General features: G+C 44.4%; 1 protein-coding gene across 1 annotated transcript in view; it reads right to left on the bottom strand.

Moving 5' to 3' along the window:
- Nucleotides 1–18194, bottom strand: part of SMC1A (structural maintenance of chromosomes 1A) — a 1753330-nt gene that overhangs the window by 597021 nt on the left and 1138115 nt on the right. Inside the window, exon 22 of the mRNA XM_044060554.1 lies at nt 2473–2580. Within this exon, the coding sequence (XP_043916489.1) occupies nt 2473–2580 (108 nt within the window). The remainder of the gene's footprint in view (nt 1–2472; nt 2581–18194) is intronic.

Here is an 18194-nt window from a genome sequence, read left to right as displayed (position 1 = left end):
AAGGACGCCTTGAAGGGATCAGCGAAATCGCAAAGACGGAGCCAGGCATGACGCCGCAAGATGACCCCGGCTCCGCTGGCCCTAGCGGCTCCCTCCGTAGCATGGGAGAGTAGCCGCATGGACGTGTTAGATATGGATTTTAGAGTGGCCATACGAGTCAAAAAAAACATTCTTGTCCTCGACCGACATGGACTCCGGGGGGGGGGCTGCAGCTGATTCCTTAATCAAGTCTCGCTGTAGCCTAATGGTATGTGCCATATAGTTCAGCGCCCTTATCGAGAAGGTCGCTGAAGCAAACATCCACTTCCCAATGCGGTCCAGCGCTCGAGATTCCTTATCCGGCGGGTGAACCGAAGAACTCTCCTATGCGAGTTCTCTCTTGGTGACAGCCGCCACCAACACGCCATCAACAGCAGATCCCTTGGCCCAAGAATGTCTATCTGTTTGGGGGCTAAGGACCTTGTCAGGTCGTCTCAGGATTGGCTCCACAGTGTCGGGCTCCTTCCACGCCCTGGTAGTAATTAAGTCTACCAGGGGGGTCAGCCGGAGGAGACACCCAGGAGGTAGACGGGCCTAACTCAAATGCCTCCAGGAACACAGATTCATCAGAGGAAGGTTTTTGGGCAGACCACCCCCCTCTAATACGCAACATTTCCATGATGTCTCCGAAGGAGACATCTTTCGGGGTGACCTTGGGGAACCTTCCCCTTCATCTAAATTTGTGTCAGTGGTGATGGACTCGGGGGAGTCCAGGTGCCTCCTTTTACACCTACGTTTACGAGGGACCTCCTCGGTGGGACTGTCCAAAGAGGGCTCATCAACGGGTTCTTGTTCCTCCAAGGGAACCGGCTGGAGGGCTTGAGCAGGCTGTCCCAATGGTCGGATGATGGAGGATAGACCCACATGCAGTGGGGGTACGGCAGGAACCGAAGCCCGAACCGGGGACCTGGAGGACCTCAACAGTACCCTCTCCACTACCTCAAAAGCCGAAGAAGAACTACTCTCGCCAGGCTCCGAAAGTAATCTCCTCGGCTCCGAGGTAGGGATCGAGGTCGGGGCCGATGCAGTCTGAGCCGAGAGAGAGGTATGCTCCGAACCCAGCGGCAGCGAAGACACACCAACTCCCACGGATCCAACGCTCAGCCCCCGGCCCCGAGAACTCAGATCCGACACGCTCGAGGGCACAGTCGGCGTCGAAGAGACCAGAGCTATCCGCGCCGACGAATACCCGGCTCCGAAAGGGCCCGGATCCGATGACTCTGAGACCGGAAAACGAGTCGGAGAAGGAGTGATCGGAGCAAAAATAGGGGCCGCACTCCCCCCCAGAGGGGGGGGGAGGCAAGAGCACCCCCATCTGCATTTATGTCTGTATGAATCGACGCATCATCCGATCCATGTCCGCGTCGGTGAGGATTCTGGTCGACTTAGAAGTCGTCGAGGCGGGCCGGGAGGGCCGCCTCGACGACCTCGAGGGAGACCAATACTCCTCCTCCGGCGAAAAACATGGCGAACGGCGCCGTGAGGGGGAGGATCCGGAAACCCTAGAGGGAGACCTAGCCAGCTTAGATGGCGGGGCTGAGGGTTGAGTCTCAGCCCGCCTTTTCTGAGACTTGTGCCCTTCCTTGTCCTTGTGCCTCTTCTCTTTGGAGGAGGAGGCACCAGAGTCCCCCGAGCTCAAACCCAAAGAGGGAGGTTGAGTCCCCTGTTGAGCAGGGGGCGCAGTAGGCACCGGGGCTGCCGAGGCAGCCTGAGCCTGAGTGGGAGAGGAAGAAGAAGCCGATTCTTGGGGAAGCAAGCCCGCCAGGATCAGCTTATTCTTCCTGTCCCTAAGTGCCCGGGGGTTAAAGGCCGCACATATTGGGCAGGCCGTAGATAAATGGGCCACCCCCAGGCATAAAACGCACTGAGTGTGGCCATCAGCCGGAGAAAGCTTATGGCCACACTCAGTACACTTTGAAAAAACGGCTTTGGGCCCTTCAGCCATTTTGACTAAACACTCACACACACACACCCAAACACTAAGGGGGGAGGGGTGTCACACAGAAAACACTAACTCTAAAAAAAAAAAAAAAAAAAAAAAAAAAAAAACGAGTATCTAAATTACGACTAAAGAACCCAGGGATACTACTCACACGTACACTAAAAAATACAATCTTCCCAGTTGAGAAAAAAAATTTTTGAAAGGTAATGATCTCACCAAAAGCCAAGGAGCTCTTCAAAGGTAGCTGCTTCAGCCACGGCAAAAAACGATCTGAGGTAATACAGCATGTAGCAGGGGATTATGGGTAGGGGGAGGAGCTAGGAGCTCAGATCTTGTAGCTTGGAAAGCTGCCGGCTCGGATCCGAGATCGGATCCGATACCCACAGGTTACAGAGCAAATGAAGTAACTACTTCAGATCATTTTATTACACCCTCTTCAAAGATTTCTGCTAAACTGCACATGCAGTACAGAAGATGTTGGTGCCACTTACCTTCAGATCATCAGACAGCTCGCTGTAGTCCACTTCTATCAGTGCTTCACGCTCATACGTGGTCGAAGATCTCTGAGAGCTGCTTGCAGATTCTTCTGCCTGAGAACCCTGGGTGGAGGTGGGGAGACAAAGAAAAAAACACTCATTGTTCATCCAGTCAAGTTACATCATTCTCTATAACCAATCTGTTCTGGTGTGCGCACACATTTTATTCTCAAAACAAGTCAGTAGATTAACATACCGTCTAACACATATACTCAAGCACAAAATACCCTGCTTACAACACTATTTTGTTTTGGTGTGAACACTCTGCACTTCTTGCGCTTCTTAAAATGCAAAGCTTTAGCAGTCTTTACCAAAAGCCATGCGCATGTCACACACTCGTGCGCAAGCATGGTACACACCCCAGCCATCTTAACTATACTACAATTCACCCTCTGTGATAAATATTTTCTTATCCTCAAAAATAAAAAAATGCCTATCCTACGTGAATATTGAAAGTCTAGATTTCCATCATGCCCCACTACAAGTACACATTTGTTGCTATGCACGTTCAAGTTTTTTGCTAAATTCCTGTATTACAGCTGCCTACTCATACTTGTAAATTGACCAACTTTACCTATGAGAGCTAAGCACAACACTGGAACTGGCAGAATCTCAAAAGTCTTTGAGACTGACAGCTACACTTCTTTATCTGCTCAAACACTACGCTAATGCAAACTAATCACACTGCTGGCCAAACTAACAAGCTTTACTACAGCATTTCAGTGCTGATGTCAAAGCTGCTCCTTTGCCATTATACATCAACTACCATATGAACTTTTGTTTTATGAGTTTGTAAGCTCAAGCATGCTTTAAAGTTATTAAACACAAAATAATAGCAGTGGCAAGAATCAGCAGAATGCTACAGTGTACAGCTAGGGCCAAGAACATGAGTGTCAGATATCTGTAGTACAAGGCAACAGAGACAGAACCTTCTGGAACTCCAACTACTACTCTAGATAACCTGTCTACTAAAGGACCTTAATTTATAAAAGGCAGTTAAAGGATAACAAAGTATTTTACCTGGAAAGAATGAGCTAGAAGACAAGACCACGGATTATAAATTTGTTTAGCATGAGAGTGAAACGAAACATGGGGAATGTAAGAGAAAAGACAGTCTGAAAAGCAGGGATTTGTTTTATTTATTCAGGTTTTGATTTTCTGGTTGTCTACTGGCTTGAGGTGCATTTTCAGTTGAGGCTTGGAAAGCAAAGCCCCGGGTTAGTACAAGTCAAATTATAAAATCAAACCGAAAACCGAAAGACTGTGGCTGATTATTAGCATAAGGGCAAAATACTGTAACAGTTTACATGATACTGACAAAGTCAGCACTGCAATTAAACACGGTTGTGACATACAGTTAACACCTGTTAAAAAGAGTTTATTGTCATGGTGACTACGTTAGCAAATACACAAGCCAGTTTCAATGTTCTATTCTCATAGCATACACTGGAATATATAGATGCTCAGTGGCTCAACCTATACTTACACCATACAGTTATAATTTAATGCAACTGTATTTTACTTTGTCAAGTTGGCAGTTTCTAGAGTACTATGTGGCTGTTTATTCCAGATGTGACCAACACAACTTCTGAACACATCATCACTGTGGGAATTGGTGGCTTTGTTAGCTTTTTCAGTATATTTTGAGATGAATGTGGATGCCTTGCAGGGTGTTACTGCTGAAATAGCTCAAGACAGGGGCACTTAGATATAAGTAGAGGGTATCTATGGGCAATATGCAGGAGAAAATAACTTGATGCAGTGGAGAGTACTACAAGACACTCAAAAGGAGGAATTGGCGTTTTTTATGGTACGTTCATTCTAGTCTATTATCAGGGAATTTGAAAAGTCTGTGTACTGTAGTGCAGTCACAGAATGTTCAGATATCTACTAGGGTAGTGACACGTTTAGTTGCATTAGTGGGGGATAAACCAGCAAGATTACGTCACTTTTTTATGATTACAAACACTTGCACTAATAATGAAAGTGTGTCAGCTAGTACGGTGCCAAAACATTTGATTTTACTAGTATAGCATCACAACAATTCCTGATACTACTTTAGGATTTTGAGTGGTAGACAGTATGCGTCTTTAAAGCAATGCAGAGTAACTTGGACTTACATTCAGAAACATTATAGTATCAAATATGAGCCCTAAAATCCAATGAAGTATAACATAGACTTGTTTAGAAGCATTAAAGTATTAAGTGGGAGTCCTGAAACTACTTTTATTTATTTATGTTATTTATTTATTTATTCCAGTTTGATAACCGGGGAGGTCCACTGGGCTGTGAGGCCCATTTTCAGTGGAGGCCCGGGGAGAAAAGCTCCGCAAAACAAAGTTTTTAACAAACAATTTACAAAGATAGCTTAGATTACTGACAATTAATTTTGTCATCAAGAAAGAAAAACATTCAGTACAATTGCATTCAGTTCATAAGGCAAATACGAAGATTGTCAATATTTCCAAGACTTTTCAAGAAACATCAGATGTTTTAACCATTTTCTCAGTTATCTAGCTACCATTTTTATTCTTTTATTAGAAAACCTGCATGTAATTGTGTGTTGGTAATAGTATTATTCTAAGCTGAGCACAGTAGTACAGTGTTCATCTGCTCACTGGACAAAAAGTGTTCCCTGTTATTTACTAGATTAACTTAGTCCCAGACCTTCCACATCAGCCAGGGATGTTCTCAACACTTAAAACCATGGGTTGACTGCCTTCTCCTCCTGAAATAATGAAACAAGTTTTAGCGACAGATGCCCGTATGAGGCATCCAGTCTGGGTTCCACAGGAGGGGCCTAGGCTAGATTGGACATGCTATGATTTGTAGACAAGGTAGTCTACAAAGATGCTTTACCAAAGTTCTCAAAAACTTGTTATATGTGGGCTGGGAGTTGTGAAAGTGCATTGCCATGACCCATATTCCCTAGTAAGCAAACATGTCAGATGTCTTGGTTTCTATGCCTCTGTTGACCTTCTAACGTTCTCCCTCTATGCACTTTTTTGTGCGAACATCTGAGGTCAAGGATGAAGTCTGACACCATGAAAATGTAGGTCAAGGCTGCAAGTCTTTTCCTGCCTAAATAGCTTTGCAAGCAATGCTCCAGTATCCTGAGGTTTTGCAAGCAAAGCCCTGGCAAAACCTACAATCTTTAATGTTAAGTGTATGCCTAGGCAGAAAACACAACTAATCTTGATGTGGGATTTGTCTAATACAAGAACACCTGACTTATTTTAAAAGTAGACCTATAGTAAGATATCACTGGTCATTTGCACCACAGAACAATTCAATACAAGTACCTCTATCCAAGAAGAATACTAAGTAACAATAAAATTTCTTAAGTGAGGTACTTATCTGTACTGAGTTCCAAACTAGACAAAATGATGCACACTACAGACACTACTTAACTCCCTCAACACAAGCTGTAAGAGGAAAAATCTTAAATATCACAGATGGACACCAAATGTGTACAAGGAACATAATGATATCCCTAAGAGTAGATTTTCACCTAATCTAGAAGGGAAGGGTGCTAAGCTATCAAAGTTTGCTCTATGGCCCACGTCCCAGTATAAAGTATTACTACAACAGTGGTACACACAAAAACAATCTGAATTATATGGCTTCTTGCCTTATGAAATGGATAACGTCACAAGTGATGGGTTTGCACAGGGAAAGGACAGCCAAAGCAATTTAATTAGTCTGCATCTCTGGTATATTGCTACAGCATGTAATCTAAGGTACTCCCTACTCTCAATGTGTTCCATTTACCATCTAGTCTGCTTTCTCGACAGCTATTCTGGCCAAAATACATGGATTTGTAAACTAAATGGGGAGACAAAAGTATAATTGTACAGTTGCACTTACTATAAAAGTAGATGTCCAAATGATCATTGCTGCAGTAAGTCCTAAACTATATGGGTTACACCCGGCATGGGATATACCAGCAGGCCAGCCTTCCAAAGCTTCAGGGCACCTTCCACACTCCCAATCAGTCAGCTTGAGCTGAGCTGACTAAAAAGACAACTTTGGCCAGCAAACACTTCAGAACTTTCATGCCAACTGAGAGGGAGGCTAAGCCCTGAGAAGATATTGCCAAGCAAAAAAAAGGAAATGCACGTTTATACCCTGTCATAAAAAAACGCACCAAAAACCAATGGGGAACAGACATAGGGAGAGAGTACTGTAGCATTGATCATTCAAAAAATTAGCTGTGTAAAATCTTACCATAACCATACATGTCCTTCTCTTCCATGTTGCAGTATTCTCACTTGTGGGATTCTCCGCCTCAGGTGACCTGAATGTCCAGCTCCTATGCCAAAGCTTAAGCCTGGTTGCTGTCAGATGCGTGGGATGTCAGACGCAGGGTCATAAACCATGGGCCTTAAATGTGATGTCCGCACGCACAGATCTCACAACTGACTGCCCAGTTGGACAACAGTTTAAGGAGAACAGGAAGGATGCCATCCAGGAAGGGAAAAGGTCATAAAGAGGGTTGGAGGAAGGGAAGGAATACTGCAACATGGGAGAGGAGGACATCTATGGTTATGGTAAGATTTTACACAACTAATCTGTGTCCTATTCACATGTTGCAGTATTCTCATTTGTGAGACAGTACCACAGTTTAAGCAGGAGGAAGAGGTAGCACTTTCCAGAAAACTGTGGAGGGTGGACTGTAACAAATCCTGCTCTGGCTCTGAAGATGTTGTCCAATTTCTAATGCTTGGTGAAGGTATGTACAGAGGACCATGTGGCTGCCTCTAGGATAGTGGCAGTGTCCAGTCCTTTGAGAAATACTCCTGAAGGGGCCACTGCTCTAGTACTGTGTGCTTTAACAGTGTGGGTAACTCTCTCTACCATGGAAAGAGTAACACAACGTAATAGATTTGCATATCCAAGAGGATATTGTCTGTTTGGACACAGCTTTCCCCAGGGCCCTGGGGTGAAATGAGACAAAGAGCGGATTGGATTTTCTAATGTCCTTGGTCTTGTCCAAATAAAACCTCAGTTGCCTGTGAACATCCAGGGAATGGAGTGCACACTGTAATTCTGTGGTGGAGGGAAAAAGGTAGGTACGTGGATAGATAGGTTAAGGGACAGCTTATTGACCACTTTGGGATGAAGGAGGGATTGGTACGCAGAGTCACCCTATCTTTGTAGAAGGCAGTGTGCGGTGGAGTGGCCATGAGTGCTTGTAGCTCAGAGACTCTCCTAGCTGAAGTAAGGGCCAATAACAAGATGGTTTTCCAGGTACACATATTTAGAATGGCAGAAGCTGCTGGTTCAAAAGGAGCAGTGGTGAGTTTCTCCAGTATGAATTTCAGGTCCCACGGAGGAAGGATAGGTTTCCTTGGAGGTCTGATATGGAGGACCCCCTTAAGAAAACGTTTCAAGTCCAACTTAGATAATGGGGTGGATCAATAAGTAAGCAGGCTGAAATGGCTGACAAATGTACTTTCACTGAAGAGTATGAAAGTTGACTTTAGGAGCTCACACACAAACTAAGACTAGAGGAACATCTGCTTGGAAGGGTCTACTGCCTTTGCAGACACCAACTGGACAACCCTTTCAATTTAGATACACAGGATCTCCTAGTTGTGAGTTTCCTGGCCTCCTTCCTGCAGAATAGATAGCACATCCTCAGAAAACAGGTGTCTGAAAGGGATCAGAAGTTTATCACCCACAGGGCTAGGCTGAGGGTTTTCAGATTAGGATGGATGAGGGATCCCTTCTGTTGTGTGATCAGGTCCACCTTGGGAGACAACTTGTGGTGACTGCCCTTAGCAAGAGATAGAAGAGGGAACCAATGCTGCCTTGGCCAATAGGGGGTCAGCAGTAAGATTTTTGGTTTGTCCTTCTGAATTCTCAGCAGGACTTTCTGAATGAGCGGGAAGGGAGAGGAGGCATAGATGAATGACCCCTTCCAAAGGACAGAAAAGGCATCCACTTTCCATGTTAGCAGAGAGGGGAGTCTGGAGCAAAATAGCTGTAGTTGTCTGTTTTGAGGGGAGGCAAACAGATCTATTTGTGGGGTGCCCCATTGGCGGATAATGTCTAAGAACACATTCCTGTGCAGCATCCATTCGTGATGTTGAGAGAATGATCTGCTGGGGCATCTGCCTGGTGATTGTCCTGAGATGGGATGGAGACCATCTGCAGTGCGACACTGTACTGGGTGGCCAATTCCCATGCCTGTACTACTAGCCTGCACAACAGGTAGGATTCTGGTCCCCCCCCTGCTTTTTGATGTACCACATTAACAGTGGTATTGTCTGTGAAGACTTGAAAGGGACAAGGCTGTGTTAGGGGAAAGAAGGTCTTTAGAGCTAGAAGGAGAGCAGCCATTTCCCTCACATTGATATGTTTCCTCTGGAGGGATGGCTCCCATTGAGACTGCACCTTGAGACCATTCATTTGGTCCCCATTCCTAGACTTGAGGTATCTGTGTGCATGAATTACACTGGTTTGGTGGGTTGCATAGGAAGGCCTGAGTTCTGGTTTATTTGTTGGATCCACCAATTCAACTCTTTCTTCAGGCAGGGCAGGAAGGCCAACTGAAATTCCAGAGGGTGATTGTGTTGGGATCAGACATTTTTCAAGTACCACTGAAATCTCCTCATGCGTAGCCTGGCTAGGGGGCAACATAGGAAGAGTAGATGACACGAAGCCTAGAAGATGGAGGAACTGTCTGGCAGAGATGTGGTTGACAAGAAGCAAGTCTTGGCAGTAGTTGTTTAGGGAAGAGACCTTGTCTTGAAGAAGGAAGGCTTTCATCAAGTCTGTCCTTATCTTGCAGCCCACTAAGGTTTGGCCTTGGAATGGAGTAAGGGAGGATTTTGTTAGGTTGAAAGTAATCCCCAGACTTTGAAAAAGGGACACAGTGAATTGCAGTTATGTCCTGAGAATACTTGCCTCCTCTGCTAGGATGAGGTCGTCATCCAGATAAGGGTATACTTGTATGCCTTGTGTTCAGCAGTAGGCTACTGCTGGGGCAAGAAACTTTGTGAAGACCACTGGTGATGAAGATAAACCAAAGGGCAAGGATTGCACATCAAAACATAGGAATCTCCTTTAGTCTGGGTGAATGAGGAATTGGGGGTATGCTTCCTTTAGGTCCAAAATGGCCATGAAAGCTCTGGGTGTCACTAGTGGAAGAAGGGTTTGAAGGGATAGCATCTGGAAGGAAGGTAGGGGTTTAACAGGGACAGATCCAGTATAGGCCTCCAAGGGCCCTCCTTTTTTTTGGGACCAGAAAGAGCCTGGAGTAAAATCCTTGGCCCTCTTGGCCTGTGGGAACCCTTTTTATGGTCCCCTGTGAAAGCAAATCTTGGATGATCTGCGGTATCAGGTGGAGTTGTTTCTCTGGAGGGAGGGGTATGCCTTTTGGTACTGGCTTTTCCTGCCAAATCATATAGGTTTACAGGTGTGTACTAGGCTAATGGCCCTGGAGCCTTTACAAGCCTAGTCCAACAATTCCCTGGCTATTTCTTGCCACAGTATTTACTTCCCTGGACCCCTGTCTAGCAGTGGCCTCTTCTGATGCTTTATTTCAATGGTCTGGATACTCGATCAATTTTGAAGATGCTACTTGGTCTTCTGTTCACACTTCCAATTTGTAATGTTTGGTGAATGTCATTTCAAGGGTCAGGGTGGGTTTTGCCATGTACATTCTTCATGGGCTTTTGTAGGGCTCTTCCATGTCTTCCCCCTCCCATACTTTCCAGGAGGTTTTGTTCTCCCCCCAGGATTGAAGAACACTACTGTTGCGGTAAGATCTTAGACAACTGTCCTTCCTCAACACTGCTGCAGAGGTCCTACTTCTCACTTTTGCAGTATTCAGTCCCTCCCTACTACCCCCTGTTACATTCTGTTGCCTTCCTCCTGGCTTGGAGTCTTTCTTGCATCCTTTTCGTTTTCCCTTCCTGGAATGTACATGTTGTTGATTTCCTCTGGGGTTGCTGTGGTTCTGGAGCACTTCAGAGGATTGGGCACTTGTACGCCACATATGTACCTTACGCCTTGCATGTAGGACATATGGTGCCCATAAAGTGTAAAGGCTTTGGTATGTTGTCCGCTTGCTTGGCTATCCTTGACAGGATATCCCAGGAGTGAAGAATACTGCAACAGTGAGAAGTAGGACATCTACTGTTACAGATCTTAATACAAGTGTACTTTTCAAATGATTGCCTCGGGCTATTACCTTGTGTTACTCCTACAGTAACAAAACTATTTCAGGCAGGGTCAAGGCTCACTCTTCCAGGGCCTTGACTGCCAAACCTTTTCCCAGTCCTTGGTTCAGGCCTTCCTGGCCCTCAGGCCTATTGCCTCTCGTACCCCAGCCTTGCCCACGCTAAGCCCTAGGCCAGCTTCAGCTGCTATCACCCCCTGGCTCACACTCAGGAGAAAGATTCCTCCTCCTCGGAAGACTCACTCACGTACACTTCTCAGCTGGCTTTTCCCCTAGAGTACTGTTCCCAGACAAAGTGTCCCTGGAAGGAGACTCTCCTCCTGAAGATATTACTTTTGGGGAAACTATCTCCAGAATGTGGGAGTACTTCAAATGAGATGCCTCTCAAATGACTGAAGTGCAAAAGACATACATTGAGCTCCTGCAGATGGAGTCTCCCTCCCCCTCTGCTATTCCCCCTGTGATTCCAGCTTACCTAAATGCTTTTACTGCAGCCTCTAAGACCCCAGAATCTCAGCCCCCCCCCCCGACATCGTCAGAGGCCAATGTCGCAACAAACTTAGCGGACATGCCAACTGGAGATTCTACGGCGGCTTCTGACAAAATACATGCCGCAGTCGCCAGTTCTTCCGGACGTCCCTCAGCCCCTAGACCAGTAGCTGGCAGAACGCCCGACATAGGAGGTGCAGCAGTAGAAGGCCTTGAAACTTTGGCTTTCTTTTTAAGCGGCTCCACCGCGATGGCCGGTTCAGATTCCATACTTAGGGCCAAACATTTGAGTCTTTGATTTTCTATTAAAATTTAAGGGCTGCATAGGGTTTTTGGGACAAACAACTGACAAATACTGCAAGATGTATGGTCATGTGATTGGCCTTGACAGAAAAGACATAGCTCACAGGAATCCTTGTGCGGAATCTGTCGACTGCACTTACATTTCCTCTTCCTAAATGACATCAGCTATACAAATGCAACAGCAACCTAAGCCTAAGGTAAAATGAAGATTCTCCAATGGCATACCTAACTGTATCATCTTCTGAAGTGCGGAGCGGAACGAGCAAGTTGACATTCGACTGTGGCAAAGAAGTTCTGAGGTCTGCGCATGCAGACGTCACATTTAAGGCCCACAGTTTATGGCCCTGTGTCTGACATCCCACGTACCCGACAGCAACCAGGCTTAAGCCTGAGGCGGAGGATCCCACAAGTGAGAACACTGCAACATGTGAACAGAAGGACATCTACTGTTATGTACGTATACTTTCACAACTGTACTTTATTCTTCATATTGACAACGGCTGCAGTAGCTTAAGCTATATAGGTAGATTATGACAGCTTAGAGCAATTGTAAGGTGGAAGGGAATGGGCCCAGGAGAATGGTCCTAGCATAGCCTGACCTAGACCTGGGAAAGGAATCTAGTTTATAGTGCTTTCTTCAAGTATCCACAGAGGATCAAGCTGCTACTTCTAGATTACTTTGAGTCTAAACCTTTCCAAAAAGCCACAGATAAAGACAAGGCCCTGGAAGAGTGAGCCTTGACTCTGCCTGAAATAGTTTTGTTACTGTAGGAATAACACAAGGTAATAGCCCGAGGCAATCATTTAAAAAGTACACTTGTATTAAGATCTATAACAGTAGATGTCCTACTTCTCACTGTTGCAGTATTCTTCACTCCTGGGACATCCTGTCAAGGATAGCCAAGCAAGCTGACAACATACCAAAGCCTTTACACTTTATGGGCACCATATGTCCTACATGCAAGGCGTAAGGTACATATGTGGGTACAAGTGCCCAATCCTCTGAAGTGCTCCAGAACCACAGCAACCCCAGAGGAAATCAACATGTACATTCCAGGAAGGGAAGACGAAAAGGATGCAAGAAAGATTCCAAGCCAGGAGGAAGGCAACAGAATGTAACAGGGGGTAGTAGGGAGGGACTGAATACTGCAAAAGTGAGAAGTAGGACCCTCTACTGTTACGGTAAGATCTTAGACAACTGTACCATACCATGTCCTTCCTCAACACTGCTGCAGTGTTCTTCACTCTTGGGGGGGGGGGGGGACAAAACCTCCTGGAAAGTATGGGAGGCAGAAGACACGAAGAGCCCTACAAAAGCCCATGAAGAATGGACCTGGCAAAACCCACCCTGACCCTAGAAATGACATTCACCAAACATTACAAATTGGAAGTGTGAACAGAAGACCAAGCAGCATCTTCCAAAAATGATCTAGTATCATTACCATTGAAATAAAGCATCAGAAGAGGCTACTGCAAGACAGGGGTCCAGGGAAGTAAATACTGTGGCAAGAAATAGCCAGGGAATTGTTATGGCTAGGCTTGTATAGAGGCCCCTAGGGCCGATTTGCCTAGTACCAACCTATGAACTGCCATGGTGGAATGAGCATGAACATAAAGCTGCTTGTCATGAAAAGAACAGTAAAAAGAAATGGCCTTAGAAATCCAAGAGTAGATGGTTTGCTGAGATACTGCTAAACCCAATTTCCTGCATGAAAGGAAACAAAGAAGCTGCTCCGATTTCCTGGTATGTTTTCTCTTGCCCTAGGTAATATCTGACCTATGTAAATCCAAAGTGTGACAAACTCTCTCACCAGGATTCTGTGGAGGAGAAAAAAAGGACGAATAGTTAACCACCCTGACCATAAATGAAAGATTTTCTTTATTTTATTTTGACATTTGTTTACCGAGATAGTCCGACCTCAACAGAACCCATTTTCAGTGGAGACCCTGGTAGAAAAGCTCCAAATTCAGATATGTATAACAGTAAAAAACATAATAATGACAGACAAATATCTTAAGTAACATCACACAAGTTCAAGTAAAAGAAAAATATTACAGTTAGCAATACAGATTAGTGGGCGTTTCAAAAAAACAGTGAGAGTATGAGGAAAAACTTGAATATTGGAGAAGAATGTGGCAGCTGTGCCTAAGAGATGAAGTAGAAGCGAGATAAACCTGGAGCTGTGCAGGTGCACATCCATGTGCTACTTAGATACTGTTTTAAAAGCAGCTTTGAAGACTGCTAGGCCTGCAAGTGATCTTGTAGCTGGGGGAGAGAACGCCATGCTTTTGAAACTAAGTATGAGTAGACACACTGCCCTGGTCTTTTTGAGGGTTTTGAGATGGTTAGTAGTTTTTTTTTTTTGTCCTCAGATCTTAGGGTATAAGAAGGCTGCCTAGTGCTGGGTGGGCTGAGGGTTTGTAGATTAGTTTGTGCACAGTCTGCAGCTGAATACAGTTGAGTTGGTTTAAGTGTTCCAGCCACTTACGTTCATGTAGTAATTTACAGTGATGTGTAAGGTACTTAGAATTTGTGGCAAACTTTGTTATACTAATGTTCCAATTTGGACTTAATAAAAGTTTGTAGGTTGGTTAGAACAGTAACACCACAGAATAGGGAGAGGAGCAGGAAAGTTTTAGCCAGGGTAAGTTTGGTCGAGGTGCTTAGGAAGTGTTTCTTTCTGTAGAGAAGTCCTAATTTCTAGTGAGTTTTCTTTATGTTTTGTTGGATGTGGAGGCTGAAGTTCAGTTTATTATCTATAACGACTCCGAGAAATTTGGTGTGCTCTGCTACTTCAATAACTGTCACCTGCTGAGTATACTTTGAATTGATCGATGTTAGGGGTGAGTCCTATTGGGTTACGGAGAAATAAAAGTTCATGTGACCATTTTACGGCCCATTTCCAATCATGTAAGTAACTTTGAAACCACTGTATTGTGATCTGAGAAAAATCTAGGTCAGAGAGTGTTGAGGAGCAAGGGATGAGAAACAAGTGTCAAAAGTTTTAGTGAGATTGAGGAATACTGTAGATGCATAGTTTCCTGCTTCTCTAGCCCTGTTCACAGTATCATTAAAGTAGATGTGCTATGGTCAGGGCAGAAACCGTGTTGGGTTAGTTTAAGTAGACTATTTTGTGGTAGGTACTGCATTAGCTGTTGGTGGATACACCTTTCAAGAATTTTGGATATAGGTGATAGAATGGATACGAGATGGAAATTGGAAGGTTCTATGGAGTGCCCTCCTTTGTGGATGGGGATGATGTGCAACATTTTCCATATGGTAGGAACTAGAGATTCTGATACAGATCTAATGATTAGGATATTGACTGGGTAGGCAATTGAGTCTGCCGCTAGCTTGAGGTATTGTGGTGGGAGGTTACCTGCTGAGGCGGAGCAGGGTTTTGGTTTTAGCAGAAGTCTTTTTTTGGTAGCTGTAGGTATGCGCTGAAATGAGAACGTGGTTGGGTTGTCATTACGGAATTTTTGTCTGTTATAATGGACTGGGTTGGAGCTAGATGAAGAGAGGTAATTGGTGGAGGATTGGGTGGGTCTGGTGTTGGAGGTGTTTATCAGTAGGTCTGCTATAGATTTTATAAAGTGCTTGTTAAAGTCTTCAGCTATTACGGATGGAGGGGCCTTGGGTGTTGTGAATTGTTTTTTATACTCTGGTTGAGTAAGGTTGATAAGGAATACCAGAATTTTTGGGGGTTGGTTTTGAGTTCGAACTTAAGGTGGGAGTAGTAAGATTTCTTATCTTTGTTCACTGGCTTTTTTGTGTTGTTGTGGAGATTTTTGAAATGAACGCGATTTTCTTGAGTTTTGTTTTGTTTCCAGGTTTCCCAGGCTGAGTGACCGTTTCATAAGGTTTTTACAATCTTTGATTAGCCATGGGGCTGAATTATTTTTTGTTCTTTTTGTACACAGAGACTAGAATATCAAGTATATATAGGAAGGAGGTACTGAAATATAGCATGGCATCATTAAGAGGTAGAAGTTTTAGGGGTGTCGAATTTATTTTTGTTAAGTAGGTCATTAAATTTTTGTTGACTACAGTTAGATAAGTTTCTGGCTGATTTCAGAGTACGTTTTTTGTGTTGGTGACTGTTGGCTCCAATGGCAAATGGTCACTGTGGAAGTGAAATTGGTTGGATGAGATACTAAGATTCAGTCAAGTGTAGACTGTTGCGTGAAATCTTTGTTATACCTGGTGGGGCTTTTGATAAGTTGGGAAAAAACATAGAGGTTAATAGTATTAGAGGAGGAGTCAGATGCAATGGTTGGCCAATCTACATTTACATCTCTTAGGATGATTGTCTCAGGTTTGATTATTTGGGAGGTCCATGACAGTATATTTTCTAGAACAGGTATACTTGTCCTGGTGGAATATACACTACTAACATCGGGCGGCACGATGCCAGCGCACTTCTATGGGCTAGGCTTGTAAAGGCTCCAAGGCCATTAGCCTAGTACACACCTATGATGCAGACTTGTTTAGTTTTGTTGAGGTTTAGGAAGGATATTAGTATTTCAGCATGAGAAAAGTTGGGGATTTTGTAAGAGTAGGGCATAATTTGACACTCCCGGTCAACAAATGTAAATAAATAAATAATGCTGAATGTAGTAAGATACAGAAGGGCTACACCTCCTCCTTTCCTTTTAGATCGGTCTAGTCTAGTTATGGCATAATTGGGGGGGGGAGGGTGTTACATCCCAGTCTTTTACGTTAGGATGCAACCATGTTTTTGTTAGGGCTAGTATATCAGGTTTATTTTGGTCTATCCAGAGATACAGTGGGGATATTTTGTTGCACAGACTTCTGACGTTGAGTGTTATGTTTGGGTTCTTAGGATAGATTTTAGGGTTGGGGTAAGTAGAAGGGCCTGGGTTAGGATGTATGTCTCCACTTTCTAGCAGGATGGAGATTAAGTATATATACAGTGTATAGTGTTTTTTTACAGAGGGTGGATGAAAGGGGTATAATACTGGGTTTACCGTGTGTCATGGTAAGAAGTTTGGGAACTGCGTGATAGGGGAGGGTATAGAGAAATAATTGGGGGGAGATGAGTAAAAAATTGCCCTGTTTAGATGGGCAGCAGGTGGTGGAGGTTACTGATGCATAAGAACGCGTGGAGGTTTGAGAAAATACTGTTATAGCAAGGGTAAGGCATACTAGTTAGGAAGTTAGAACAGAAGAAACATAGCTAGTGGTGAGGGTGAGTTTGAATTAAGATAAGTGTGTAGTGATGCTGGTGTGTAGTGATAGGCGGAATATAAGAGTGGGGAGGCTGAGGAGTAGCAGATGATGTAGTACTTTTGGGTACTGTGTGGAGGAAAGTAATTAGGCGAGGAGAATTGTGATTGGTGGCTTTGGACTGTATGTGGGGGGTAATTACTTGTGGAGTGTTGTGACTGGTGGTTTGAGACTTTAGGTGGGGTAAGCAGTTGCGTGCGTAGGTCTGTGGTTGGAGCTTGAGGCTGTGGGTGGAGCCTATAAAAGTATAAACGTGGGAGTAGTGTGGGTGGGTGGGGTAGGGTAGGAGATCAGAGTGAGCCCGAGCGTAGCAAAGACAATTGGAGCTGGCTGGACCAGATCGGAGCTGCAAGACCAGAGATAAAAAAAAAAAGACAATAAGTACAGGGAAGCTCTAAAGCAGCTATAATAGGTAGTAAGTAGTGCCCAAGAAAAGTACGCAATAAAACCTGCTTAAAGTGATAAGGTGCTATACTGTGGAAAGATAATGTACAGTGCTGAAAGAGTGACTACTAGAATGCAAACAACCGAGAGATAATTATTTAGGGTGTGTGGAGGCTGATAAAGAAAAAAAAGATTATATAGAGTACCTGTGAAATGACTGACTACAGGTGACAGGTTAACTTCTCAGGAGTCCCAGGATAGGCAGCTTTCATCAATGAGTGGACTCCTGATACTTCACATTTTCCCACTGTCAGAAAATTGACTAAGGTACATGAGAAGGACCCATCTGCCAGTCTCTGCTCTGACTACATCCACAGCTGCTATATTTTCAGATTAACGATGACCATGAGTTCCTATCACAGTGTACTGGACCAAATTGTTGGCACCTTTAAGATCATCTTGATGATGGTACAAACAAGGGTAAAGTGTTTCTTGAGGGCTTTTTTTTTTGAGAATGCTACACTCCCCTGCTTCATTCTGACAGCCATCCCCAGGACTACCAATCACTCCATTTTCCACAGTTGGACTTAACCATTGTTATTACCAGGGGCAACATGGAACCTAAGGGCACCGTGGGGGGGTTCTGTTTAACAACTGTTGTGTTTCTCTTTAACGCTTACATTGGTCTCCCCCTCCCTTCCTACAGTTGCATGGTTACACTGTAAGGGGGGGGTGCAATTAAGAATTTACAGTTGGGTAAATAAACTTACCATAACAGTAGATCTTCTAAAAGATCACTGTTGCAGTAACCTAAGCTATACGAGTCTTACTCCTGTGACAGTCCAGCTTCAAAAAACTAAAGGCACCTTCCACACATGCCAACTGCAAAGAGCTCGACAAAAAGGATAGCTGAAGTGTGAAAAGCTTTAGAGCAACTTTTCTTTTTTGCCTAGAAAGGAGGCAAGAACCCTGAAGAACCAAACAATATCTAGATACAAATGGGTGGATGCACCACAATCTTGCAACATCAAAAACATACAAGCAACAAAAGGGATTAGGAGG

Source organism: Protopterus annectens, chromosome 1.part0 (assembly GCF_019279795.1).
Source record: "Protopterus annectens isolate FY-2018-M chromosome 1.part0, PAN1.0, whole genome shotgun sequence".
NCBI lineage: Eukaryota > Metazoa > Chordata > Ceratodontiformes > Protopteridae > Protopterus > Protopterus annectens.
This window is presented reverse-complemented; position numbering and strand designations above follow the sequence as displayed.